Source organism: Carassius carassius, chromosome 45 (genome assembly GCF_963082965.1).
Source record: "Carassius carassius chromosome 45, fCarCar2.1, whole genome shotgun sequence".
Lineage (NCBI taxonomy): Eukaryota > Metazoa > Chordata > Actinopteri > Cypriniformes > Cyprinidae > Carassius > Carassius carassius.
This window is the reverse complement of record NC_081799.1, coordinates 21,367,145-21,394,967: the sequence shown is the minus strand read 5'-3', so window position 1 is coordinate 21,394,967 and position 27,823 is coordinate 21,367,145. Positions and strand designations below refer to the sequence as shown.

General features: G+C 37.1%; 1 protein-coding gene across 2 annotated transcripts; it reads left to right on the top strand.

Annotated features, from left to right (window-relative positions):
* Positions 1–403: 403 nt before the first annotated feature.
* kdm2bb (lysine (K)-specific demethylase 2Bb) lies at positions 404–27,468 on the top strand. Of its 2 annotated transcripts, XM_059539908.1 has the most exons (21): positions 404–904; positions 1,405–1,549; positions 2,217–2,295; positions 2,384–2,430; positions 3,517–3,695; positions 3,874–3,980; positions 6,795–6,888; positions 8,849–9,002; positions 9,564–9,679; positions 14,015–14,132; positions 14,590–14,957; positions 17,156–17,242; positions 22,578–22,826; positions 22,919–23,062; positions 23,215–23,301; positions 23,415–23,705; positions 23,795–24,615; positions 25,014–25,177; positions 25,580–25,741; positions 25,918–26,136; positions 26,412–27,468. In XM_059539908.1, exons 1-21 carry the CDS (start codon positions 872–874, stop codon positions 26,591–26,593), a joined length of 3,846 nt encoding a protein of 1,281 aa, XP_059395891.1. In that variant the 5' UTR covers positions 404–871; the 3' UTR covers positions 26,594–27,468. The 2 variants fall into 2 exon arrangements, with proteins under 2 accessions (XP_059395891.1, XP_059395892.1); XM_059539909.1 differs by lacking the exons at positions 404–904; positions 1,405–1,549; positions 2,217–2,295; ... (1 more) ...; positions 3,517–3,695; positions 3,874–3,980 and adding an exon at positions 4,625–4,877.
* Positions 27,469–27,823: the final 355 nt, after the last annotated feature.

Sequence of the window (27,823 nt, the reverse complement as noted above, 5' to 3'; positions counted from 1 at the left end):
TAATTATTAATAGTTAACGTTATAACTCATTTAAAAATAACCTTTATATTTTTGTTTGTCTACAGGAAGCATTTTTTGTTTATCCTTGCTATATTAGCAAATATTGACATTTTGATAAAAACTTTTTTATTTCAATAAAAATATGATTTTATTTAAGTTGTCATTTTTCATTATATTTTTTTGTCTTATATTGCTTTTTTGATTATATATTAGATTTCTAAAGTAATTAGTAAATAATAATAATAATTATAGTACTACTACTAATCATAATAATTATGAATTATTTATTATTTTAAATAGTCAGAGTTAACATAATTTGGGGACAACTTTATGACAACTAAATTATAATAAATATGACGATATTACCTTTTATAAACCTCATAGAATGTCCCAAAAAATTGTAATTTAAAGCGAGCCGATTATGCTTACGTGTTTCTATTGTAAACTGAGGCTATAACGTGTGGATGTAATATTAAAAGATGTTTAGTTACTGTTGCACTGGCAAAGTGAGTGTCTTGTTGATGAAGCACATATGCACGAGCATATCCGCCGCAGCGCGCGTGCCAAACAGAAGAAAGAAAGAGCAATTTTGTCTTCCCAAAAAACAATTTCTCTGTGTTTAAAAACACACACCAACCATTCCGATAATTACTCCGAAAAAAATCGGATGTTGTTTTAACCCATCATTAACACGACCCGCGTGACGTTCCTGCAATGTTTTGATTCTGTTGAGCGTGACGTCACGGTGCACTACACAAAAATGGTTCCTACTTAGTTTTCTACACAGGCAATCAAAGTGTGCACAACTTTGCGCGTTAAATATGGTCCAGATTAATCGCTGAGGGAATTAACGAGGTCGAGAGGCTCGGACATGGAGGCGTGTGCGGAATCCGGACGCAAACTGGTGTGTAGTTGGAGCTGTCCTCTCAAAGACTCGTTTTAATTCGGGCATTTCAGTTTCACATCGATATGTATTGTGTTTAGTGGCCTGAATCGGGGCGAATCACTGCGATACGAAAAATTAGAACGACGTACGCCACATTAATAGGTTAAATGTAATAGGCTCGTAATGGTAAACAGGAAAGGACACATGTTTCATAATATTACAAAGAGAGCAAGATGCTCCAAATACAGACGCTCGTGCGAAACCGCACGCATTGTTGCCCGCGTCCCTCGTGTCTAATATTCATCGGGAAGTTTGACTCTCCCACGCTGATTTTTGACATGTATTAATTATATAACAGCTGTAAGATGGTCGACGATTAAGGCCTGGATGTTAATCACGGAATCTGACAATCGTTCAAATGAAATATCATCCCAGCCCAGCGTTATTTCTCGCTTCCGAGCACAGAATGAGGCAGGTTTTCTTCATCCTCATCTTCATCATGTGTTGTTTTCGTCCAGCGCTCGATCTGCAGAAGGATGTACGATGAGAACGAGGACTTGTCAGATGTGGAGGAAATCACAAACATCAGGGGCTTCAGCGTGGAGGACAAACTTGAGAGCAATTCATACAACAGTGAATTTGTTCAGTTTATGGAGGGAAAAGGTACTTTTTGTGTGTGTATATTGCTTATTCATGCAACTAATATTTATTATATTCTTAAATATCGGGGTTTTTTGTTCTCCTGTTGGCACCTGCACCTGCAAATATAAGTTATAAATATAAATATAAGTACTCATAATTGTGCTTATAATATGATATTTAATGATTGATATTTAAGGCATAGTTCGCCCAAAAATGAAATTCTGTCACTATTTATTCGCTCTCAAGTTGTACCAAACCTGTATGAGTTTTTTTGCTGTTATTGAACATGAAAAATTATATTTTGAAGAATGTGGGTAGCCTGGTCCCCATCGACTTCCTTAGTATAGGAAAATACTATAGAAGTCAATGGGGACCAGAAACTTTATGGTTACCCACATTCTCCAGTATATCTTCTTTAGTCTTGAGCAGCAGAAAGCAACTCAAACAGGTTTGCAACAACATTAGGGTGAGTATAGGGTGAATACAATTGAAATTGTATTTGTTAATGGATTAGTTTTAACAAGTGTCCAGAGTTCATAATTGTCATAATAATGAATAATAAGGCTGGCTAGCCTGTATCTGAAACACCCCTTTATTTACAATTAATATTTGTGTTATTCATATGCTCTTCATTTAAAAATCCAGGGATTTGGTTTTTAAAACGGTCTTAACTTTTATACCATCCTAGACTTTACTTATGAATATGTTCAAAGAGAGGCGCTGCGAACTCCGCTCGTATTTCAAGCCAAAGATGGACTGGGAATCATGTAAGAGCAAGTAAAACGGTTTTATTTCACATATTTCTATACATTTTTCATTGTGAATCGCTCATCTGAATTGTTTAATGTACTACAGGATGCCAGATCCAGAATTTACTGTAAGTGAAATCAAGGGTTTGATTGGTAAGTACACTATTACTTATTATTATTATTATTATTTATAATTTGTTTTGATTGAATGGTGACTGTACTCAGTCAAAAGCAGTAAAATATTTTGATAACTTTGTATGCTTTGTTAATCTTTAGTTTTCATTTTCATTGTCTGGGACTTTTATTGTGTTTTATATAATCAGGCCTTGCATAATGCACAATCAGGACAATGTTCTGCAGCTGTATTATGAAACTAAACGCATGCACCATGTCTGTTCTGTATGCTGGTATTTTGATGAGTACATATGCATTTGTTTATCTAGCTGATCAATTTGATTCAGGATCTCAAGGTTCAAGTTTTTGTTTGTCACGTACAAGTTATATGATATACAACAAGCAGTGAAATGATGTTGTCATACACATATCCACAGTCAATCTTACTCCTTTTTAGGGTTGAGGAAGAAAATAAACCATCTGGCCTCGTATTTATTCACAGATTTATGGCCTGTACATTGATTTGTGTCGCTGGTAAATAACTTTGTAATTATCTGTGTATTAAGAGGGTGATTAATCTTAAGTCAGAAACGCTAAGGAATATTTATTGGCTTTACTCTCTTGAAAATAAAGTTTCCAGTTAGATCCTAAACGTTTAAACTTGGTTGTATAACTTCACAGCAAGACCTGCTCAGAAAATACAAAAAATGGAATGATAACATCCTTTACGTCCTCTAGTGATGAAACCATGCAACTGCAACTCAAGCCCAAGGCTTGTGTATCTGAGTCCTTAAAAAAACTAAACTTTCTCTTCAGAATGATCTAAAATCAGGTACATATGAGTGCCATGGAATAAAAACAAAGAAGGTATTAAAAAAAAAAAAAAATCTGAATTTTGAAATGGAAACGTACAATATTCCATAATAAAAATTCTGACTTTATATCTCACAACTTTTGACTTTTTTTCCTTCGAATTAAAAGAAACAAAGTTGCAGTTTTTTGGTATGGCAGAAACAAGATTCCTAGCTTCCTCAATCCATTACCACTTTAGCCACTACTTTAGAAACGGATTTAAAAGAAAGAACATTCGAGTGGTTAAGTGTGTGTTTCTGCATGGATGTTCAGGCAGCAGGCGGGCTGTTGACGTGATGGATGTTAGCACACAGAAGGGCTCAGAGATGAGCATGGCACAGTTTGTCCGCTACTATGAGACGCCCGAGGATGAACGTGACAAGCTGCTCAACGTCATCAGCCTGGAGTTCAGTCACACCAAACTGGAGAATTTGATCAAGAGACCCACTGTGGTAAGATTTGTTTAGTTGATTTCTCTAAAAGCACATTTGCCATATAAACATGATTTAAAATGACACTATTAAGGCAAATCTTACTACTTCAGAGTATTATGCATGTCAGTCAGTGTCAATGTAAATGGTTAGATGAGAGCAGGGTTGATTTAATTTGAATAATTCTGATTGTCTTTAGGTGGATCTGGTGGATTGGGTGGACAATATGTGGCCGCGGCATCTTAAACAGAAACAAACCGAAGCCACAAATGTCATGTGTGAGATGAAGTATCCCAAAGTTCAGAGGTAATATTTCATTTTGACCCACATAATCTCTCAAAATGTTTTCTTCTTTTGTAAAGTAATAGAGAGGCCATTGGGGTTTTAGTATTAAAACAAAAGGAAATGCTTAAATTATTTTTATTGTAGTTTCTGTTCACTACTATACAAGTTTATCCAACTAAAACAACTACTGGTTCTGAGGACCCCAGATATGTGAAAAGGGGTCGTTGCGTTTTCAGTCTTTTTGTCTAGAGTGTGGCCTGAGAAACTGCAGATTCTCTGACAAGTTAGGCTCTGTAAATAGCAATAAAGACCTGGAGAGAAGAAGAAAACTTATGTGACTCTCTTTCAATGGAATTTGGCGAGGGGAATTTTACCCACATAGTTGTATTACACGTTTAAGGTTTTGTTGTTTTTCTGTCTGCTCCGATTTCCCTTCAGGAAGTATTCTGGCTTTCAGAATCAGCTCAAAGCTTGAGTCAATCTGAAAACTGTTCTTTGACATCCTGCATTAGTCAAAGATGAGGTCTGCTCATTTCCCACAGTCCCTTGCTTTGCTCCTCGGCGCATGCTGCGCATTTCTTTGGCCTGCAGCGGGCTGTGACTCCATCAGGTTGCTAGGCAGCACACACTTCTAATGCGGAGAAGAGGCGGATCTTCACGGGCTGCTGCAGTATCCCAATGAATCCTCCTCAGCCAATCAGAGTATCGCATAGCAGTATTTCCTGCACAGGAAAGCCCACTCTCGCTCTCTTTCTCTCACTTTCCCTTTGACTCCCTCCTCCTGACTCTCTGTATTCATTGAGCTCTTTTATAAAGCAAGAACTCGGCGGTAAAAGTCAGTTCACTTCTGTTCTGTTGAGTCACATGGGCAGATGTCAGAATGGCGAAGTGCCTCAAATGGGGATGAACATCTATTGGGTATGTGTGTTTTATTTCATTGCAAACTCTTTGCAATAATGTAAATAATTCTTTTGAGGTTTGGTATAGTTTGCTTTCTTTGCTACTTTTTGAAAAGTTGACCAATAATTTGTGCTCATTCCACGTATGGTTATGCGGTCTGGTTTAATAAATGTTTGTGAGGGTTGCATGTGAAGTCAGAAATTTTAAAAGCTTACTCGGCGTGTTTGTGCACATCAAGGTTCTAGTTTTGTTTTTGTCTTCCCCCTTCCACCCTTACGGCTGCAACGGTCACCATTTAAGTTTAGTTTTGAGATCGCTGTGTTCATATAACAGAATTATTGATGGCATTTCTTTCTGCTTTGGTGTGATTATGCACATATATGGTTATAAAATAAAGACTGCTGCTCAAGCAGCATGAAAATGCAATTCTGCACAAAAATAAGAGGAGATGTGAACAACCATAAATAAAGAGTCAGATTTTAAATATTATTTAAATGTAATGTATAATATTATATTTGTTTACTGTTAACTTTTACATTAATATTATAATATATTTTCAAATAAAACTTAAAAATCGTATTCATGGTAATTTTGTTTTTATTTTATTAATATTTAAATATATTTCTTATTAATATTAAAGTTATATTAATGAGTCATTTTTATATTAAAGTTATAATTATCTTTTGAAATAAAATGTCATAATCTTAAATTTGTTTTTAATACATTTTAATTACATTAAAACATTTTTTATTAATATTAAAATTCTATTAATTTGTTTAACATGGGGTTCTTTTTATATAAAAACAACACAAGAAAAATATTTCAATGTTAAATTTGTTTTTATAAAATTTTATGAATAATTGAAAATTATCTTAGTGAAAACTTGTCTTGTAAGCTGTAAGAACGCTCAGACTGCATTATTAGTCCTTTATGGAGATACTATGTAGTCAGTGATTATTTATTCATAACCTTTCATCTAAAAGCTCCAGTTATAGGTTGTAACCTCTGAGGGTTCAGGTTGCAAAGTATTACCCTAGTGTTACCTTCTGCAGCCTGCAGTCAATGAGTGCTCTTGCCTCGTTTGTATTATTGAAAACATCTAGATCCAAAGTGCTCAAAGTTTGTTGATGCTGTAACATATGATGTCATCTTCAGTGACATCATCTGACATTTACACTGCCCGAACGTCAGCAGGCACAGTCTGAGGGGCAAAGATATCACATGCAGACCAGCTGGTAATAATTAACCTGTCTGTTGCATGTCTAAACGTCGTGGAATCCATACTTTGGTGACCCTAAATTTAGAAGTCTCATTTCTCAGGCACTCAACCATCTGGGTTTGAGCCTAAATTGATGCCAAGACATTTTTTAGTTCACGATGCCCTGGGGTGAGCGGTGCCTTTTGCTCATTAGAGCTAACCGATTTCTTCGCTTTCTTCTTCTCCCGGCTCAGTGGGGCAGATTTTAACCAGACACTGAGGTAGTTTGGGGTTTGATTAATTTCGCTCCTTGCTAAACGCTGCGGATGACAAATGCATAAGCCGCAAATAGCTTCCATCCCTGTTCTACTGCTGAGAAGGCTTTATCTGAAACAAACCCACATCCGTGACTATCGTTCTCTATGCTCCGAGAGAGAAATTAGCTTTGATTAATTTCCCAAAATAATAGCGAAAACTATTTTTTTGGAGTCATAATATTGTGCTGAGCTTTGATGAGGCTGTTGATTGAAAAGGGGAAATTCCACTGTATATGGTTTTGAAGGAAATATTCATTTTGAGTTGGGAGTTGAACATGCCTATGGTGTGGTTCCTCCCGGTTGCAAATACAGTCTTTTTTGTCAGGACTTAGAAACCGCATTAGGGATTTATCGTTCTTCTCTATTTACTCAGATGTTGAGAATCATCCTCGTGCTTTCCCTGTTCCTCTCTTTCTGTAGATACTGTCTGATGAGTGTAAAAGGCTGTTTCACTGACTTCCACATCGACTTCGGCGGCACATCAGTATGGTACCATGTCTTTAAAGGCAGAAAGGTAGGTGTTGATAGTTAGTAGTGCTGTTACTATTATTATTGTCTATATTTGGGGGTAGTGGTTTGTTTATGCTATTACTTTGAAAGCAATAATGATTTTCTGCAGGACTGGCTTTGCTAATGATCTGTGAAGATCAGGTATCTAGAGGCCATGTAAATGAATATCTTCTCTGTTTGCATTGTTGCATCGCCGCTGGGGATGCCGCTTCAGCAGAAAAGCTTTGTGTGTGTGTGTGTGTGTGTGTGTGTGTGTGATTGCTGGAGGGTATCAAATAATATCCACTCTGAAAGGTCAAACAAGAGTGCTGCCGAGTGCAAGAAAGACGAGAGTGACACATGTGTGACCAAAGGAAGAGTTGTAGTAGTTTATCCCTGTGATGTAATCCTCCTGCTCTCACCAGAAAACTGAACTTATTTCATCAGCGTAGTAACTCCGATTTTTAGTCATACAACATACAGTGGGGTCCAAATGTCTGAGACCATTAGTGAAATGATTTTACAATTTAATATAACATACTTTGGTAACACAATAAATGTCCTCATATTCTTCTTAAGCATTAATTAATCATAGTTCATGTTAATTGCAACATGTAGCAATACATTTTTTAAATCAATATTATTTAATGAACCTGAACAATCCTGAAGATTACAGGCTCTGTGCAGTTGGGGTTGTTGGGGTTGTCTGCTCTGTGGGAGAAAAATGTTCTTAGGAAGTCCTTGATCATTTTATATGATACTTCTCACATTTTATACCCAGAATTTGAACTGCTCCCCTCAGTGCCCAAGTGGAGGACCTTTAGAGCTTCTAGATCTTTTGTTTTTTAAATTCAGTTTTGATTGTAAACACTTATTTGAAACATTGAGATAAAGGTGTACCATTAATTTCAAATATTGTATTTTAATATATGTAGAAATGGTGTTCTGTTAATACCTGGGTTTTGTTGTGGGTTTTGTAATGTTTTATTTTAAGTTTTTGTCATGATGTCTTTTATAAATTGTCTGTTTGTGAGGTTATTGATGCATAAATTGCCATGTGAAGAGACAAACAGATATTATTAATACTAGTCTTACTGTACTACTAACAATGAACGGGCGTATTTTTATTAACTAACATTAACAAATATTCATAAATACTGTTTCAAATGTATTGCTTATTTTTAGGTAATGCACATTAACTAATGTTAACTAAGGATGGTTATTATAAAGTTTTACCCTCATTTAATTAGTAGCAGATATTATTAGTAACAATTTAAAATTTCCTAAGAAATTTCAATTGCAGACTAGAAATAAAGCATTATTTTTATTTTTTTAAATCTTGAAACTTTCGAATTATTTCCTAGTTTAAATAAAAAATGTTTTTTTAAAACCCAATTTATATGCCTGCTTATATAAATATAATTAATTTATAAATATTAAAATTTCTAGACATAGTCTTTTGTAGTATTTTTTTATTATTTAATACAGTTTTGTATTATATATTTTTTTTATTTACAAGTTTGTCATTATTTCTTTGTTTTCATGTTAAAGCAACACTTTTTCAATCACTTTTTCCGTGTTCAAACTTTTCAAAATGTATATAATGAGCGTGTACATCATAAATTAATCTACCAAACCGCCTTTTTTGTATTCTCTCAAATCACTACGGTACATTTTTAATAAGTGCTTATTTTTGGACTATTGTAGTCTGTTCGTGTCATCACCGCTGCAGAGGAACACATACCTGCATGAATTGCCATAGACATAAAGTTGGAGAAGTAGCTCCGGTTAGAATGTTCTTACACGGGATGCGTGCAGTTCTTCTGAACCACGCTGTCTGATCGTGAATAAATGGAAGAGATAAATAACTTGCACTTAAAGGATTAATGCTGACACAAGTGTGTGAATTAAGTTCAAAGAAGAAAAATCATATCCCAGTTTAGAATCACACCTGCACTGCTCTCTCTCTCTCATATGTTCTCCAGGTCTTCTGGCTGATTCCTCCAAGCCCACACAATCTGTCTCTGTATGAGGACTGGGTGCTGTCAGGGAAACAGAGTGATATCTTTCTGGGTGACCGTTCAGACGGCTGCCAGCGAGTAGAGCTGAAACAGGGCTACACATTCTTCATCCCTTCAGGTGAATTAAGGGGGAAAAAACTGAAGAGGATGGCAGTGGCAATGCCAAGGTCATAGATTCAATTCCCAGGGAATGCATGAACTGATGAAATGTGCACCTTGAATCCAATGGCTGTAAATTGAATTTCTGTTACTGTTTACTTGTCTTCATGTTGTTCCAAACCAACATGCTGTTTTCTGAAAGATTCTGAAATTCTGAAGAATCTTTGTGAAGCTCTTTTCAATACAACAACAGTTCTTGGTCATTGATCAGGTCCGTCAAGCTCGAAAAAGTCCAAAAAAGCAATAAAAGCCATCCCTATGACATTTGTATTGTATTCCAAGCCATAGCTTTGTGTGAGGAACAAAGTGAAATTTAAGTAATTATTCTACCAAAGCTCTGTAATGTCATTTGTATTTGCGTTCGGATTCAAAAATAGCGGCAAATTTGACTTTAGTGATGTACATAAGTTGAAGAACGGAGAAGAGGAGAAGACGTTTGAGAGTAGAAAATGTTTAAGCCCTTCTACAACATTTTTGTTCCTGAAATTGAGCATTCATATTTTTGTTCTTCCATGTGTAGGTTGGATCCATGCGGTCTACACTCCAGAAGATACCCTGGTGTTTGGCGGAAATATTTTACACAGTTTTAACATTCCCATGCAGCTCACTGTCTACGAAATTGAGAACAGAACAAAGGTAAAGCATTTATAAAAAAAATAAAAAAAAACGATTGTTGGATGATTTGTTAGTCAGCATTAAAGGATTTGTCTTTTTAGAAGGGAGTTCTAATCAATTTCATTTATAATATTTTGGAGTATATTGTAAACCATTTTGGGTTGATTACTCACAAATTGTAGTCCGTTACTAATTCCAAATTACATGACAATAATAGTATTCAATAATGGTATATTAAAAATGTTGAACAATATAATCAGACTACTTTTTGAATTACTTTTGACCTAACTTGTTTTATTACACTAATTTAAATAGTGTAATTTTGTAAACATTGATATAAAAAATACAAAGAGAGAATAAAATCATAAAAGTTACAATTAAATAATTTTATCATCAAAATACTAAAGAATTAGTGAAGATTAAATATTTAATTTTTTTACCTGCATGCCATATAACAACTAACCAATTAGAAATCGACCGATATGGGTTTTTCTATAGCCGATGCCGATGTTTAGAGGTCAGGGCCAGCCGATGGCCGATATGTGCTGCCGATTTTTAGGGCCGATATCTTGAAGTTTTCCCCTTCATTTGCATGCTAAAATGAAACACTAATAATAAGTGGATGCACAACATTTCTAAACTTATCATCATTTATTGAGCACTGACTTGAACCATCTCTCGAATCTTAATTTTGTGCACTGCATGGTATTAAAATAAAAAATGTATCCAAAGTTAACCAAACAAAATCAATAAACTGACCAAGTATTAAATATATAAAACAGGTAATATATATATATATATATATATATATAAGTCAATCATTTGCATTAAAGTTTTAGAGCATTTATCAAGTAGAATTTTTTTGTTGTTTGAACATAAATGTAAACTTAAATATACATTTAAATAAATACAATTTTAGAAATAAAAATCAATTAAACTGAAAAATATAAAAAAATAAATATATAAAAAATAAATAACAGTAGTGCTGCAAACACACTAGCAACCAGCAACATTTGTGTTTGGTATAAATGACACAGAACATCTAAAGTGCATTCTAATTTCAAACTTACATCGCAGTCTGTTCATTATTAAAATAAAGTACAGTCAACCAAACATTTAAAAGTTTACACTGGTCAGTTTAAATAGACCGTATACCGGTCCACTCTGCTGTTATGCCAAGGAGGTTTTTGCTCATGTGTAGAGGATGATCTTTCCGTCTAGTTTACATTAAATAAATAAAAAATATTATAGTTTATTATTCAGATACATTGCGAATATGGAAACATTTGGATATGTGCAGAACGAGACGTGAGCAATAACCTCCAAATACATCTCGTCAAACCCGCGCTCGCACGTCCTCGTATGGATCGGATCATTTTTCGGATCAGCAAAAAAAAAAAAAAAAAAGGCCAAGACAAATAAACATACGTTTTGTCTTTTTTTTATTAACATTAAATTATTAAATTAAAATATATGAAATCAACTTAGTGCACATAATATCTTCTTTTTAACATAATAGCCCGACTTCTAATTTTCCAGTGTGCTGTGATGAAGTGATCAGCTATCGTCACAGAGCTCTCCGTCCCCCTTCTGTCGTGAGCGCAACAGAGGATGCTCGGGATAGTTCATCCACAACTTTTTTCTTATCCTGTTCATAAAGACCTGGCACAATATTTTCACTCTAACCTCTTTCCTTCATCATTATATTTGACAGGAAATCCAAAATGCGCGGGGCGTTCAAGCTCCTCCGTTCCTCCGCTCGCCATGACCACTGAGTGTGGACTGAACATGCGCAACTTTTTTTTTTTCATAAATCAATCCGGGGGTCACGTGTATGCCGAACCGAAGATACTGATCAATGATGATCCGTTGCACCACTACTATAGTGTGTCATTTGAAAACATTGCAGTTGCGTTTTAAAATACAACAACGAGCACCACGAAACCATTTAAAGAGGCGCATTCAGCGGTCTTCCTTGACGGGAAACAGTCAACAAAGTAAAATGATCTCCAACGTATGGCGCGCTCTCTTCATTTTATCAAATGATCATAATCACATCTATTCATTTCATAGTCCTGCTACTAGCATTTTATTCAGACTAAAACCCCTTTAATTCGGGTGAGAAAGCTTTTTTTCCAAGTGGCTTTTGCACATAATAATAATACCGCTGCAGACGCATTTTGCAGCATTAAGGTTATTAATTGATCATTAATTTAAACGACGATCGATAATGGAAATTATCGAATATTGACATCCCTAAATACAAATGAGTTGGATGGAAAATGGTTATTGTCTGCATCAAACCATGCTTCCGAACAAATGTGATTCACCATTCTGGGCAGCTCCAGGACAGCTGTCTCTCCGAGCACGCTGCTGTCTGTGAGCGGGGCGGCGTAACGTCAGAGACCGTTTACTTTGGTAACGTCACGCTGCAGTGTTTGTTAGAGCTGTCAACTTCTCCACCCCATTTAGAGTAAAATTCTCTGACTACCTTTATCTCCCAGGACTGTTGTTGAATCTTCCAAAACTTTTGGCTTGGGGTGCTTCACATACTGCTGCAGCAGCACTTTCCACCGCACCAATAACACGGGGCTGCCCGCCGACGTGCCTGACTTTAAATCGGCGCTACTAAACACGGATATCAGCATATATAAAAAAATGACAAATATCGGCCCGATATATCGGCCGACCGATATATCGGTCGCCCTCTATAACCAATGCCAGAAAATCACTGCAATGTGTTTGTAATATAATGTAAACATCAATGTAATCATGTAATCAATGAAATGTAACTACTCTTATTGCGAGTATTATAACATGCAATATAATCTAATTAAATGTACTATCAGATCCTTTCCATAACCAGTGTTGATATTGTTAACTAAAACAAACTATTAAAAATATAAATAAAAAAATATATTTTTGGTAATTGAAAAAAAACTGAAAAAAAAACAAAACCTAAACTTAAAAAACCTTATAAAAATGCCGAACAACTATCTGAAATTACTAAATCTGTAATTATTATCTGTAAAATTACTAAAATGAGTGAAACAGATTAAAAAAAAATAAAATAAAGCTATATAGAAATATTAAACCAAATGTAATCAAAATTACAAAAGCACACAACAAAATTCCTAAAACTTAAAGCTAAAATGAAAGCTGAAAATATAAAAGGAAAAGCAGAATATGAATAATTCTGACTGGCTCAGCTGCTGACAGTTAAAAGGCTGTTTTAGTGACAGCACTGGACAGCTTTGATGTGTTGTGTGACATTTCAAAGTGATAAACCGGTTACAGTCACTCGCTTTCTGCTAGCAGAACCTCCTGGAGACTTCAATGTCTCTGCAGGGCTCAGAGCCGGTGGGCCGGGCTATTTTTATATTTGCTAGACAGAGCAGGCCGAGAAGAAGACAGATCGTGGCACTGGCTGTGTTGTTCCAGGGGCTGCATTATTGCAGTGCTCTAAATTTAGCTCTGGCTAAAGGAGGTATGAGGGAATGAGAGCACAAGCCCTCCACAACTCTGAGAATGTGAGTTTCCTCCCTGGAGAGGAGCCGGAATGGAAAGTTATGTGCATGAGAAGCATTTTAGTCATGTTGTCGTTTTCTCATATACTGCAAGAGTTATCAAGCCAGTAATATTAGTTTTATATGTAGGGTTGGGGTAAAACTGTATAATAATTTTTAATTTCTTAACATTATTTAATGCATTAGGTATCACAAACTAACAATGAATTAGAAAAATGAATTTTAAATCTAGGTTAATGCTAATTTATAATGTGCTTTTTCATCATATATTCATTTGTGTTAATTTATACAATTTGAATTCTTAAACCAAAATAAAACTATAATCACAATATGGCTTAGTGTTCTTATCAAATCAAATCTAATCAATTAAATCAATATACATGCCATGTGTCACACTTAAGCCTGGTACTGTTTAAAGAAATTATTATGTAATTTTAAGTGAATGTGATTTTTTTTTTTTATAATTTACAAAAAAATTACAATATTAATATTTCAAATTTTTAGAGTAGTAGTAATAATATTTTACTTTAATGTTATACTAATGATGATGATAATGATGGTAACAATTATTATAATTTAAATTTATACGATTAATATATTATTACTACTACAAAAAACTAATTAATATAAATAATAATAATAATTACTATTATTTCTATATTGATATATCATCATAAAATGTTGGGCCAAATTGTGAAGCCCTACAAACCAAATCTGGAGTAAAAAAAAATCATAAATTGTATTTTAATCAGAAAAAGCACAGTGATTTTCACCCCCTTAAAAAATCATGAAGCTCTAGTAGAGGTTAAATAAATATTAACTGTTTCAGGTGCACTCCAAATTCCGCTACCCTTTCTTCTATGAGATGTGCTGGTATGTGTTGGAGAGGTACGTGAACTGCTTGACCAGACGTTCGCACCTCAGCCTGGAGTTCGGCGCTCACGCTGGTGAGTTGGCTAAACTGACAGCAATTAGCAATGATAAACACCACCAGAAGTCATTTTCAAGTAATGGCAATGCAACAAGATTAAGTAAATGAGTAAATGAGAATTTTTAGCAAGAACAGAACTGAAAAATCAGTCTGCAGAATTAGACTTTCAATTTTGAGTGTGGCCTTTCTTAGATGTAAGCTGCAGAAATGATCCACAATTTTGTATTGGATAGGGTTTATGAATATCCATTTCAATCACTCTTACTGAACTCCTTAAGTAGTGAGCCAATCTACCCTTCTTTGCATTTCCAATCTTAGAAAGTACATAATAGTTTCCTTATTTCACCATACCAAAATTTCTCAAGATGATTCCTAGACTTGTTCTGTCTTATGTCTTCTGGTCTTCATGTAAATTTGATTTTGGTGATTATGGATTTGGTGAGTTGCTTGTTTTCTCTTCTGATTTTATTTAGTTGAACCCAAGCTTGTTACTGAGAGTGTCATTTCTGCTCCTCGGCTGGACATGGAGGGGGACTCGTGTGAGACACGGTTAGAGAGGACAGAAGGGACGTCCCAGCCCTCCTCCACTGTCCCTCCCTGTCAGACCTTCAAATCCCCGGCCGATGATTCTGAAGACAGCTTCAAGTCCCTGCCTTCAGAGTGTCCCAAAACTCCGTCTGGCTCACCTGGAATGGAACATTCCAGCAAATGGACCCACTTGACAGAGTTTGAGCTAAATGGACTCAAGGCCTTGGTGGAGAAGCTGGAATCCCTTCCGGAGACAAAGAAATGCGTTCCAGAGGGCATCGAGGATCCACAAGCACTGCTAGATGACGTGAAGGTCTGTAAACATTTTCCACTTGTCATTTGCCGCCTTTTGTCTCTCGATGTCTTTAATTGACATCATTATAACTTCCTCATGACTCCATTTTTCCTTTCTCAAGGAATAATAAATTGAAGTAAGCACCTGTTGGGTGGAGCAGTCTAATTGTAGACCTAGACTTGTAGGTTCAGGTAGTAGGTTCAGACCCAACAAGGAACAGTGCATGATCTATCAACATTTTGTGTCACTGAGGTACACAGCTAAAGGGATAGTTCACCCAAAAATGAAACTTGTCATTAATAAGCTACTCACCCTCATGTTCCAAACCCATAAGATCTTCAGAATACAAGTTTAGATATTTTTTATGAAATCTGAGAGCTCTCAGAATAGGGCTGCACGATAAATTGAAATTAAATCGCAATCGTGATTAGGCAAAAGCTGGGATTGTCATGTGCATCGTGTCATTTAGTCACGGTTCTGTGATCAGTAGTAAATCTCCCGCGCGTAAACTCCAGATATACCAGCAGAAGAAATCCAGGAAATCCCTAGTGGTAGCTGAATAAACAGAAGATTTAACTGCTTTCATTGATTCAACGTGTCTAATAAACACTTGACTACGACAACATATGATTTATTTGAGTTCTTGTTATATTTATTATTATAATATAACAGTGCAATGCTAATTGACATAGTCTTTATTACTGCTTAGAATACTATGAAATATGTTGTGTGCCTTATTCTGTGTAAGGAGCAACATAATCTCACAGAAGGATTTATTTAAAACATTAGACTGACGTTATAAAGCGAGTTTGGAGTAAAAACATGTTATTAAATGTGGTATTTTCACATGCTTCAAGATGGTTTTACTACACAGAGCTGTAGTTTGGTGAAAAGCTACGCAAACGGCTTTCATCATTGCAAATTATTTCTTAGATTTCATAATCCCGCGATTATATCGTCTGCAGTAACCCAGCTTGTCAGTGAACTACGGCTCTGTGTAGCAAATGCTGCTCCATCTGAAAGCATGTGATGGAGATTTACTGATAACAGAACCAGCTTTACTGACAAGATACACATGACAATCCCATTCGATTAATCGTGCAGTCCTATCTCAGACCCTGCATAGACAGCAATAAAACTGACGCCTTCAAGGCACAGACATGTAGTAAGGACATCATTAAAATAGTCCATGTGACATCAGTGGTTCAACCATAATTTCTGTGTGCAAAGAAAACAAAAATAACAAATTTATTACATGTATGTAATTTATTATTTATAACAATTCTGCTCTTCCGTGTCAGTCTTTGACATGCATTCACGAGGGTTCCACACACAGGAGTTAGCGTTCTGACGTAGACATTCATCTCTCTTAGTTCATCATCTGTATATTGGTTCAATTAAGTAAGGCTGGGCAAAAAATTGCAAGTCTGCCTCCCTGTTGAAATCTTCAGACATGTTTATGAAGAAAGTTTAAGTACAGCTTGTGTCTTCTTCTTCTGCTTGTAAACAAGGTGCAGTGCATCTGTGTTCTGTGTCAGAACGCCGGCTCCTGCGTCAGCACCACATGCATGTGTCATGGTACTCTCGTGATCATGGTGAAGACAGACTTAGAAGAAATTGTTGAATAAAGTTGTTATTTTTGTTGTCTTTGTGCACCAAACGTATTCTTGCAGCTTCACAAAATTAAGGTTGAACCACTGATGTCACATGGATTATTTTATTGATGTCCTTACTATCTTTCAGGGCCATTCTGGGCCTGAACATGGCAGTAGTTGCATAGTCAGAAAGCTCTCGGATTTCATCCAAAATATCTTAATTTGTGTTTCGAAGATGAACGTAGGATTTACAGGTTTAGAACGACATGAGGTGAGTAATTAATGATAGATTTTACATTTCTGGGTGAACTATCCCTTTAAAGTAAGTTGGTTACAGTAACTTACCATGACATTGTGCACTTTAAAACAAAACAATGCATTACTTTTGACTTTTTTTATACCAAATTTGAAATATGTTGTTTTATTTAAGATTTATAATGTTCTAAAATATCTATATTTTTAAATGTATTATAAATAAGTAATATTTATTACTTATTAAAACACAAAGTATTTGCATTCATATTTTCACACCAAAACTAAATAAAATACAATAAAAAGTTGTCTTTTACAATTTTTTTTGTTGTTGTTTTAAGTTTTGTTTTTTGTCTGCTTCTTAAACAGGTTCTGTTAAAGGAACATGCAGATGACAATCCAAAGTTGGCCATCACTGGTTCTCCTATTGTATGCTGGCCAAAGAAGACCGGCAAGGTATGAATGGATGTGAGGAGCGATTAGAAACATTAGGATGTGGCCAAGCAAGATTCTTTAACCTATTTTTAAGGTCCTTAATTTGATTTACATACTGCAATATCATCAGTTAATTATACTTAACAGGAAGGCAAAATATGTTATGGAGGTTTTGCTGTCTCCAGTCCTTCCTAATTACCCCTTTCAGATTTATGGTTGATATTGAAATTAAGAATATGTTTAGAAGATTTTTGTTTAAAATGCCTTTTTTTTTTCTTTTTTTTGGCACTACTGAAATAGTTGTGAGGTAGATTCTGTGGAAATATGATGCAATGTCTGTATTTAAAATAGGCAAAGCGGAACTTTGCATTAGTATTTCACTGGAATGATGAATCTGCTTCAGACACAAGGGAAGTGTTGCCAGTCCCCCAAAATTAGACCTGACCAATCTCAAGCAAACCTGCACTTATAGACTTGTTTTAGTTTATTTCCCTATTAAAAAGTGACACATGTGATTGGATGTTGGCTTTTGTACGCCCCTCACTTCACAACACTAAAACTGTCTCGACGACTAAAAGCCCAGCTGCTGAATTTTTGCCTCCATTGTGTCTGTCTTTTGTGATTAAAGACCATCTGTCCTTATACTGCCCCATTTGGCCTCTCTTCTTTACCCTATGACCCTGTTCTGCACGCCCTCTTCCTATTGGATGCGTCCAAGCTGTATTGGTGCATATTAAAGAGCCTGTTTTGCATACTGCATACCCATTGGCTCTGCCGCTCTACTCCCACCTCTTACTTCTTGGAACTCCCCCTTTTGCATATTCATGAGCATGTCTTGCTCTAGCCTGTGTGCTCTGATGGCTAAGGAACAGAAGGGAGGGCTGTGCCGTCTCTTAGCCAGTAGCAAGCCGGGGCTGCAGCCATGTCAGTTAGCAAAACGCTGAGAGGACTGTAAGAGCCATGGCCATGTCGCTGATCGCTGACGAGGAGGATTATGAGAACTCCGATGCTGAGCAGGTAGTAACGTTGAGCTGGTCCTACAGGTCATTAGACTTAAGAAAAGGAGATGCGAAAGGTTGCATGCAGATGTTATTTGTGTGTATTTACATGTGTAACTGAAGTACACATGATAAGGGAACTGTCAGAGCTGTCAGAAATGTTTATGGTGACTGCTGATAACTACATATGACTAGCACATGAGTTCAGTTTTGAGCCTGGTGCTCATTTTGAACCTCTTAGATGTCACATTTCTTCCATTTCACTCATTGAACTTGAATGAATATCAAAGCAGGTTGTTGAAACATGAACCTAAACTAGCATTTCTTGATGCTGTAAGGTCTTGTTAGGTACTTTCAGGAGCTGCAGATGAAAGTGAAATCAGTGACACTTCCTATGTGGTACCTGCGATATTACTGTAATGCTATGTTAGCAGCTACAAATGCTTTCTAACAGTCCCAGTTGATGTAATGCACACTGCAGGGTTTCGAAGGCGTGTAGGTTCTTTGAATACTTTGCGTATGTCTGTTTGTGTGGCTGCCCACGTGAGACTCTCCCATCGCTTGTTTTATGTTTGCGGTTGGGCGAATCTTTGATTCTCTTCCAGTGAATCCTTTTGTATTCCTCTTCTATTGAAAACATACAAATGCATTTCACCCCAAAAGCTGTCGCCACTGAGGAAAGGATGCAGCGGCTAGATTATTATCATTTTATCATCCATCTTTAGGGGTGAAATACATCTTTGTGGCTTTTGTAAAAAGTATGTTTGTCCGATTGCGTATATTTTTACTCTCGCAACTCGTTTCAGATATTTGCATAGAGTATTGTGTTCTTCAACTTCCTCAATTTCCAGGATATTTTTAACTGTTTTGGCCACAGCCCAACAAGGGCCTCTTTGAGCCGGTCCTACAAGATGAGCGCATGGGGGAGGGGCGGGACAAAGAATCAACGTGAGTAAAAACAGTTCAGACATGTTCCTGTTGTGAACATATTTAGTCTTGGACCTGTAGTTATGAAAATGTAGGTTTATACTGATCCTGGATCAGATGTCATTTTCATGAAATCAGATCTTACATTATGTCTGGACTTGGATGCTATTTGAGGGCTGATCTCTACACAGGTCATCTTTGAAAAGCTATTAGTGAATTATTAAAGAATTGTGTATAAAATAAGTGTTTATTGCTTATCAGTATTGGTATGATATCAGTCACAGAAATAGCAGTACACCACTATTTAGACACTTTTACTATTTCCTAACTTAATGTACTTTCTCATAGGCACAGTAGGGAACAAGCTAGTTTTTTAGTTTTATCAGTTAATCTCCAGTTTTTTTTTTGGTCATATGCTGCTGGACCTGCAATATTTGCATTGATTTTTGTTTTTGTATCGTGATATTCTTTGCCCTGGCGAAAAGGCTTTATTTTTCTGATATCTGCCTCAGCCAGTTTTGTGAGTTTAGTGTTAAATATCAAGTGTATCTTCACACCCTACCAATTAAATTTGCCATTGTCCCTGCAGCTGGGTGTGATATGTGAATTTTGCTATTGTTTTGCAGAATCACTTTATTATTTTTAATTTGACAATATTTCTTAAGTTGAACAATTACATCTGGTTTAATGATGGTATCACAAACTAAGTGCTTGAGTCAGCTTGTTTGTGTATGTTTACCATGGATATGTATTTTTTTCTATACACACCTATACCAGACAGCAAGCATCAAAATCCATGTCTGCCCTTAATATCTACAATAATCCTGTTTTAGAGATCTTCCATCTCTGCAGTGGTTTTTATATCAGTGCAGTCTTTAATTTCTGACCTTGTCATCAAGCTGCTCTAACAATGTCAAGCAAATCTGCTTGCACTATTAATCTGTCATAGCATATGCACACACTCAGATGCTGTGATGATGGTTGGCTTGCAAAGGTTTTATTTGCAAAGGTGGTTTCACAATGAGAAGGGAAGCATTTTCTCATTTTGACAAGATTTAATTTTAACAATGAAATCAGTCATGTGACACTTGATACATCTCCTCTGTTTGGCTTCTAAAATCTGCTCTGAACATTTCTATTTATTCAGAACATTTTTATTAGTTTTATTCTGCATATAAGTGAGAATAAAACTATGAAAATATTGATGACACATTAATACACAGCCAACCCCACAAGGAGTTGGTGTTAATTGTTTTTATTTTTGTTGTCACTGTCACCAAACAAAAATAAAATAAAACTAAATAAAAACATAAAAAATAAAATTAGCATTTATTTTAGCCAACAACCAATATAACCAAAAGAGGAATGTAATCAGAAAAACTACTAACAGAGTTGGTGCCAATAGGCTTGTGGGCAGTGTGCTGACATATAGTCGACAGCTAGTGCAGTCAAATCATTAATCACATCCAAAATAAAAGTTATGAGTGTGTTCTGTGTATATTTGTTATGTAGCCTGCATATAAAAACACACATGCATGCATATATGTAAGAAAATGTTTGTTTACATATTAAATATTTATTATATAATAAATTAGAATAATAAATGCATGTAAAAATATTATATATATATACACACCATATGTGTTTGTATTTATATATGCATAATTAATATACACAGTACACACGTATATATTATGTAACCAAAAACTTATATTTTGGATACAATTAATTGTTTGACAGCACTATATATAACTGCGTTGCATTACGGGCGTCCCAAGTTTGAATCCCAACTCAAGGACCTTTTCCGATCCCATCCCCTTCTCTCTCACTCCCACTTCACTTCCTGACTCCTCTATACTGCCCTATCGTAATAAATCTTAAAAAAAAAAAAAAACCTGATAAGTTGTTTGACCTCTGCTTGGAACCTTTGATTTTGGGTGGTGTTCTTGTGGGATCTTTAATTTTCAAGGTCCCGTCTTTCATCTGGGTGAAAGCAGCTCTTACAAATCACAAACTCACGACATTCAACACATTTACAAGATATATTAGATTTGGTCTGGAATGTTTTTCCCACTGGCAGTCTCCCTATCCCCTGGCTCTGAAGACCACGTGCTTGAATTTGTGCTTCTGTTTTCCTCCAAACTCGGTTTCATAACACATCACATTTGAGATGTTGTGAAACAGCAGTTTCTGCTTTCTGATATTTGTAGACAACTTCAAGAACTCAACGGTATGTTGTTGTTGCTTTTTCTTTCAGTTTTGTCCATGTAAGAAAGAATTTTGACTCTGATTGAAGAGATAATCTCAGCTCTCATGGGCAGAGAAATCTACTTAGGCTGTTTAAAAGAAATGTACCTATTGAGGAGGTCGGGTTGCACTTTCCCCCTCTGGCTAATGCGATTGTTAATGTTTTCCTCTCCATTAAGAAGGTTCATAAAGAGGGTGGAGGCCAGATTCATTCTCATCAAGCATCCCATGGTCCCATGTTGCCGTAGGAAACTCGTGCTGTGGGTGCTGGGACAGGCATGACTTCTGGTTGATGTAATGGGGACACGGCAACCCATGGGATGTGGAATACAGCTCTCTGAAGAATAATTTCCTTTGACTTGCTTGAGAGTTTATAAGTGTATATGTACTAAGATTATTTGTGATAAATAATCTGAATGCACTGTTGCCATTTTGGCCTAATGGCCAAGAATAACACAAGATGAATAAAAGCTCTATCAAAAAGGAAACCGAATCAATAATGGAAAGTGCTTCACATTAAGGAGATCAAATGGCAAATACAAACATGCATTCATTCTGACGTTCCTGCTACTGCTGCTGTTTTCCCCTCTGTTACATAACCGCTAAATCAGAGGTGGAATATGTGTTTCTAAGGAAACACAGTTTACGTTTATCAATAAATGTTGTTAGGAATAATATTTGTTGTCTGGTTTAATGCATGTTCCTACAGCTGTATCCTGACTTATTGTTCTTTAATTGACTCGGAGTTAATAACAACAGGGAATGTCCTCCAACTTGACATTGTGGGCAGATTTTATCGGTATTCACAGAGTAGTAAAAATGCATTCTCATGTTCTGTTCGCCAATTTTTTTTCTTTAAAGTTCCTCAGGGGCATATAAACAATTTAAATAACTGCACATACAACTAAATCCGAACCATATGAACTCACTCTCAAGAGTGTGGGGTCTGAAAGTTGATAGGTTTGTGTTCATTATGTTTGCATTCCCTTGACTATGTGGCATTGCATTTCATTACTGTTAAAGTCAGCAAGCAGCTCATAACCAGTGAGTGTCATGTTCATCATGTCCTGGTATCCAAATATGTTTAGTAAGTTTGGATGTTAATCGGGTTGAGAAAAGCTTAATCTTGCTTCTCATTTTCCTTTGGAACTTGTATAAATGATTCTGTGGTTTATATGTTTCAGCCACGGCCACTTAATCGGCCAAAAACAAAGATGGGCTCATCTCCATCAGCAGCAGGCCCGACAGCAGGAGGAGTGAAGCTCTCATCCAGTCGTGGTTCATCTAGTGCCCGGCGCAGACGAACACGCTGCAGGAAGTGTGAGGCATGTACGCGCAAAGAGTGTGGCGAGTGCCACTTCTGCAAAGACATGAAAAAGTTTGGTGGACCAGGCCGCATGAAGCAGTCCTGTATCATGAGACAGTGCATAGCGGTCAGTCTGGGTACTCATCATTAGATTCGACCCTTGATCTGCTGAATGGCACATCTGGAAGAACTAATAGCTGCTCTTTTTGTGTTTTTCAGCCTGTTCTACCTCACACTGCTGTATGTCTGGTGTGTGGAGAAGCTGGGAAAGAAGACACCGTAGAGAATTTAGAGGACAAGTTCAACATGATGCTAATGGAGTGCTCTATCTGCAACGAGATCATCCATCCAGGATGCTTGAAGGTTGTTTTCCTAATCAGGCCACCAAACAATTGGAAACTGTGATATCTGAGCCATAATGGCATCAACAATCTTTCAAATGTCTTATTTTAGACATACAATTTTGTCTGTCTATTGCTCTTTTGAGTAGAAACTTATTCTGCTCTGTTGTTCAGGAGAAAGATTCTGGCGGTGTTGTAAATGACGAGTTGCCAAATTGCTGGGAGTGTCCGAAATGCAATAATGCTGGAAAGACAGGGAAAGTAAGCATCACTGTCCTACCTAGCAACATACTTAAAAATAACGAAAATGGTGATGATACAACGTAATGGATATAAACTGGTCTTGTCTTCTTTCCCACCTTTTGGTTACAAAGCAAAAAAGAGGCCCAGGGTTTAAGTACGCCTCTAATCTCCCTGGCTCTCTGCTCAAAGACCAGCGGATGAACCGGGATGTAAAGGAAGAGCCTGAATCAAACATGTCTACAGAGTCCTACACCTCTACTGTTTCACCTGCCATGAAGAAGACCGAACGAGAGGACAATCCTACCTGCAAGTCAGAAGACACCTTTAAGAAACGTTCTTCCAAATTGGAGGACAACCCACTCCGCAAGAAGAGAAAACTCTTTAAAAATGACTCAGACTCAGATTCCAATGTCAAGAAAAAGGTAGCAAGACAATGAATAAGTAAAAGCAAATAAGAGATGAAATAATATTTTTGCAAAGCATGTATTTTGACCCTCTTTTAAATCCACAGAAGAAGCACTCAAAACCTGAAGATCTCTCAACCTCTAATGTCCTGGGACAGATAAAGCTAGAAAGAGAGGATGATGAGGAGTATGATGAGGATAACAGACAAGAATTGGAGAGGAGAGCTTTCAGTTTTGTGCCCTCAGAAGAAGAGGATGGAGATGATAAAGAGGAGGAGGAAGAAGAGGAGACAATGAAGGAGAAGAGGAGCCGAGAGGAGAATGGGAAGCTTGTGCACAAGACCTCCACTGTATGGGAAGGTGACCAATCACAGGGTAGTTTGACTCAGGCAGGGCCCAGCAGCGACTCGGGTGTTGATATACAGTTGAGGAGCCAGCGAAAAACCAAACGCAAACCTCGTCTGCCCAACAAAGAACTGAGCAAAGAACTAAGCAAACAACTGAATCAGGAGATCCAGAAGACAGAGGATTGTCTGGCTCATCAAAATGGTAGGGCGGTGAAGACAGAACCAGATAGTGATGGAGAAGACAGAAAACCACTGAGGAATGGCAGCAGCCATCTGAGAGACTGGCTGGGACCTAAGCGGGAACTAAATGGATCCTTGCGAGAGCAGGTCCCGGTTAACTGGATCAGGACTACACCTACCCCTGTCATTCGGCCAACACCTTGCCGCTCTCCACCCAAATGTGTACAGATGGAACGTCATGTTATTCGCCCCCCTCCGATCAGCCCCCCTCCGGATGGGCTGCCCCTAGATGATGGGAAGAATCACGTCATGCAGAGAGAGGTGTGGATGGCAGTGTTCAGCCACCTCACACACCAAGACCTTTGTATCTGCATGCGGGTCTGCAAGACCTGGAACAGATGGTACGTCTTCCAGAAATAAAAAAAAAAGCATCATAATATGTTGTGCTTTTAACCTGCATTTGCACTAGAGAATTTACTTTATACTGCAGCAGATGTTTAGAGGTCTAGCTCTTCCCACAGTACTACATGAGCATCCTTTTCCTCCATTGGCACTTTCATTGGTTTTCTACCTTGCTCTCAGACTTAACCACATCTTTAACTTTTGTCCTGACCAATGAAAACACTGGGTTGTATTTGAGTCAATGGAATGAAGTGATCCTTTTCAGTTTCAATTGAGACTTTAAGTAACTTTCATCCTTAAGGGTTGGATCCTCCATGTAAGGTATATTCCAAGAAAGTGCCAAACTCAACTTCTTCAGATGCACAGTAAATTTAAGTATTCTGTCCTCTGTTCTTAGGTGTTGTGATAAAAGACTTTGGACCAAGATCGATCTGAACCGGTGCAAGTCAATCACTCCACTCATGTTGAGCGGCATTATCCGCAGACAGCCGGTCTCCCTGGACCTGAGTTGGACCAACATCTCCAAGAAGCAGCTCAGCTGGCTAATCAACAGATTACCTGGTACAATCACACACTTACTTGCTGCCTAAATTGATTAATGGTGGAAACCGCTTTATTTCAGTGTTTCTCAGGTTCACTGTACTGCTGGATTCCCTTCCAGCTGTTCTGACCTATGTGTATCTCCTGATGGTGTAGTTTTTTTTATGTACTCTACACCCCAGTCTTGTTACCAGATATCTACCTTACTGTGAAGTTTAGTTACAGTCCTAATCAAATACACATAAACCAGTTAATATCTTCAGGAACTTCTGATAATTACAAACTGGTGTTTTGGAGTGGGGTTGAAACTGAACTCTGCATAAAAGTAGATCTCCTACAATGGGATTGGGCATCCCTGATGCATGCAAACTCCACTCTCATGTCTGATACTTGCATGACTCCCTTCTGTTGGTTTTCTGGCAGGTCTGAGGATTCTGTTGCTGGCAGGCTGTTCGTGGGCAGCTGTATCAGCTTTATGCACATCCAGCTGTCCTTTGCTTAGAACTTTAGATGTGCAGTGGGTAGAGGGACTCAACGACAACCAGATAAAAGACTTGCTCTCCCCGCCAACAGATAACAGGCCAGGTACTGAATGATCACATTAATTGCTGTTCATGTCCAATATGTACTCTTGACTCATTTAGAAGTTCATCTCTTATTTTGATGGCACCCCCATGTGTACACAAAGAATAGTACAGATACATTTCTGTTAGATTGTTTAAAAACTGACAAGGTAAAAGATGCATATTGCTGTCTCTCAGGTCAGTTGGACAGCAGAAGTAAACTAAGGAACGTGGAGAATCTCTGTCTAGCTGGTCTTGACATCAAGGATACGTCCCTGAAGCTGATCATAAAACACATGCCTTCATTGTCCCAACTGGACCTTAGTTACTGTAACCACATCACTGACCAGAGTGTGAATATCCTCACGGCAGCCGGCACCACGACCAGAGACTCTCTTACTCACATCAACCTTTCAGGTATTGCAGAAAATACTAAAACCCTCACATAACAGGTTAGACATGCTAATGGACAGTCGAGTGGCCTGGAAAACAACCATGCATAAATTGTGTGTGTGTGTATATATACACAAACTCCTCTTAATCTAATAAGATTGCCATCTTGCATCATGCTTTTCCCAAGATGCAATGCATAAAACAGCAAGGCCACTACTCTCTTTACTTGCTGCTTAGGTCAAGCATTAATGTAAATCTGAGTGGCTGTGGCTCTAAATCCCTTTCCCTTTCATCCACAGTTTGTAACAAAGTTACAGACCTGTCGTTGACCTACTTCAAGCGCTGCGGAAACATTTGTCACATCGACCTGCGGTACTGCAAACAGGTGACCAAAGAGGGTTGTGAGCAGTTCATCGCAGAGATGTCCGTCAGTGTGCAGTTCAGACTGATTGAAGAAAAACTACTGAGCAAACTGAGCTAGTCAACAAAGACCAAGACACTGACAATAGCTTGACCTAGAACCCAGGGAACTTACAATTTTGCCCTCCATTTTCTACACTTTTTCAACATGGGATGTGTGGAGCCCAACACACTCAACAGAAAACCAGCTAAGAGAAAAATGGCATACTGCTAAATGACACACTCCAAGCAAATGCCTGAACTCATCAACACCAGAGCTCACAAGTGAAGAAATGTATCTCTGGTGGCAAATTCAGACTTTCAATCTGTTTATTGTTTCCAGTTTGTTTATTTTGTGCTTCTAAGGCAAACTTTTATTGGTTTTTACGTTTACAAGGCACAGCTAGCAGAGCGTGCCTATGTTAAAATGCTGTTGAATGGCATGTTTACTCATATCTTTTGCGTAATTGTAAAAAAAAAAAAAAAAAAAAGGTTTTACACAGTGCTTTGTTGCAGTGACAAAACCAACTGTTATTTTCTTTCTCGGAAAAGAAAAATCAAAATGCATGTGCTTTTTTTCGTTACCATGCAAACGTTAAGCGTCATGCAGTGTTAATTTTTGTATCAGAAGGGATTTCACACTTTTATGTGCAGTATTAAATGCACTCATATAAATATATATAGACTTTATTGACAGTATTCCGTCAGTACAAAGTTTATTATTTTTTTTCTACGCAGTAGGAAGTTAAGCAGATCCCATCTATACTAGCTATAGTAACTGTGCAGATGTTTTTGTTATGTTAATTTAAGATGTAATGGCTTCTAATGTTATAAGATGTTCTACAGGTACATTCTTTTTTCCATAGGACTATTACTTACCTGGGCTTCTTTAATATGTATATATCTGGGGGAAAACGTATTTGCACTCTTTGACTTGAATAAATACTAATATTTTTTTCCAGTATTGATGTTTTGCTTAACAGAAGTTTGACTGTTAACATTTTGCGCGGAAAAAGATACACAGCATTGGATTTCATAAATTAAGATCCTGTTCAATCAATCATGATTTCCCGCCTACCCTTTTGCCGCCTTTTTCCTCACTCTCGTGTTAAGACTTATAATTGAGTAAATATAGTACATTAAAATATAGAGACAGGCATACCTTAGCGAATCCGTTCTCCAGAATAACCAGCAACCATGTCCGTGTATTGTGCTATGAATAAAAAGTTATTTTCATCCGCTTGCGTCTGACTGAGAGTAACGTATTCCTTTGACTGCGTTGCACTTAGCAGGCATTAGAGGGCGCCGATTA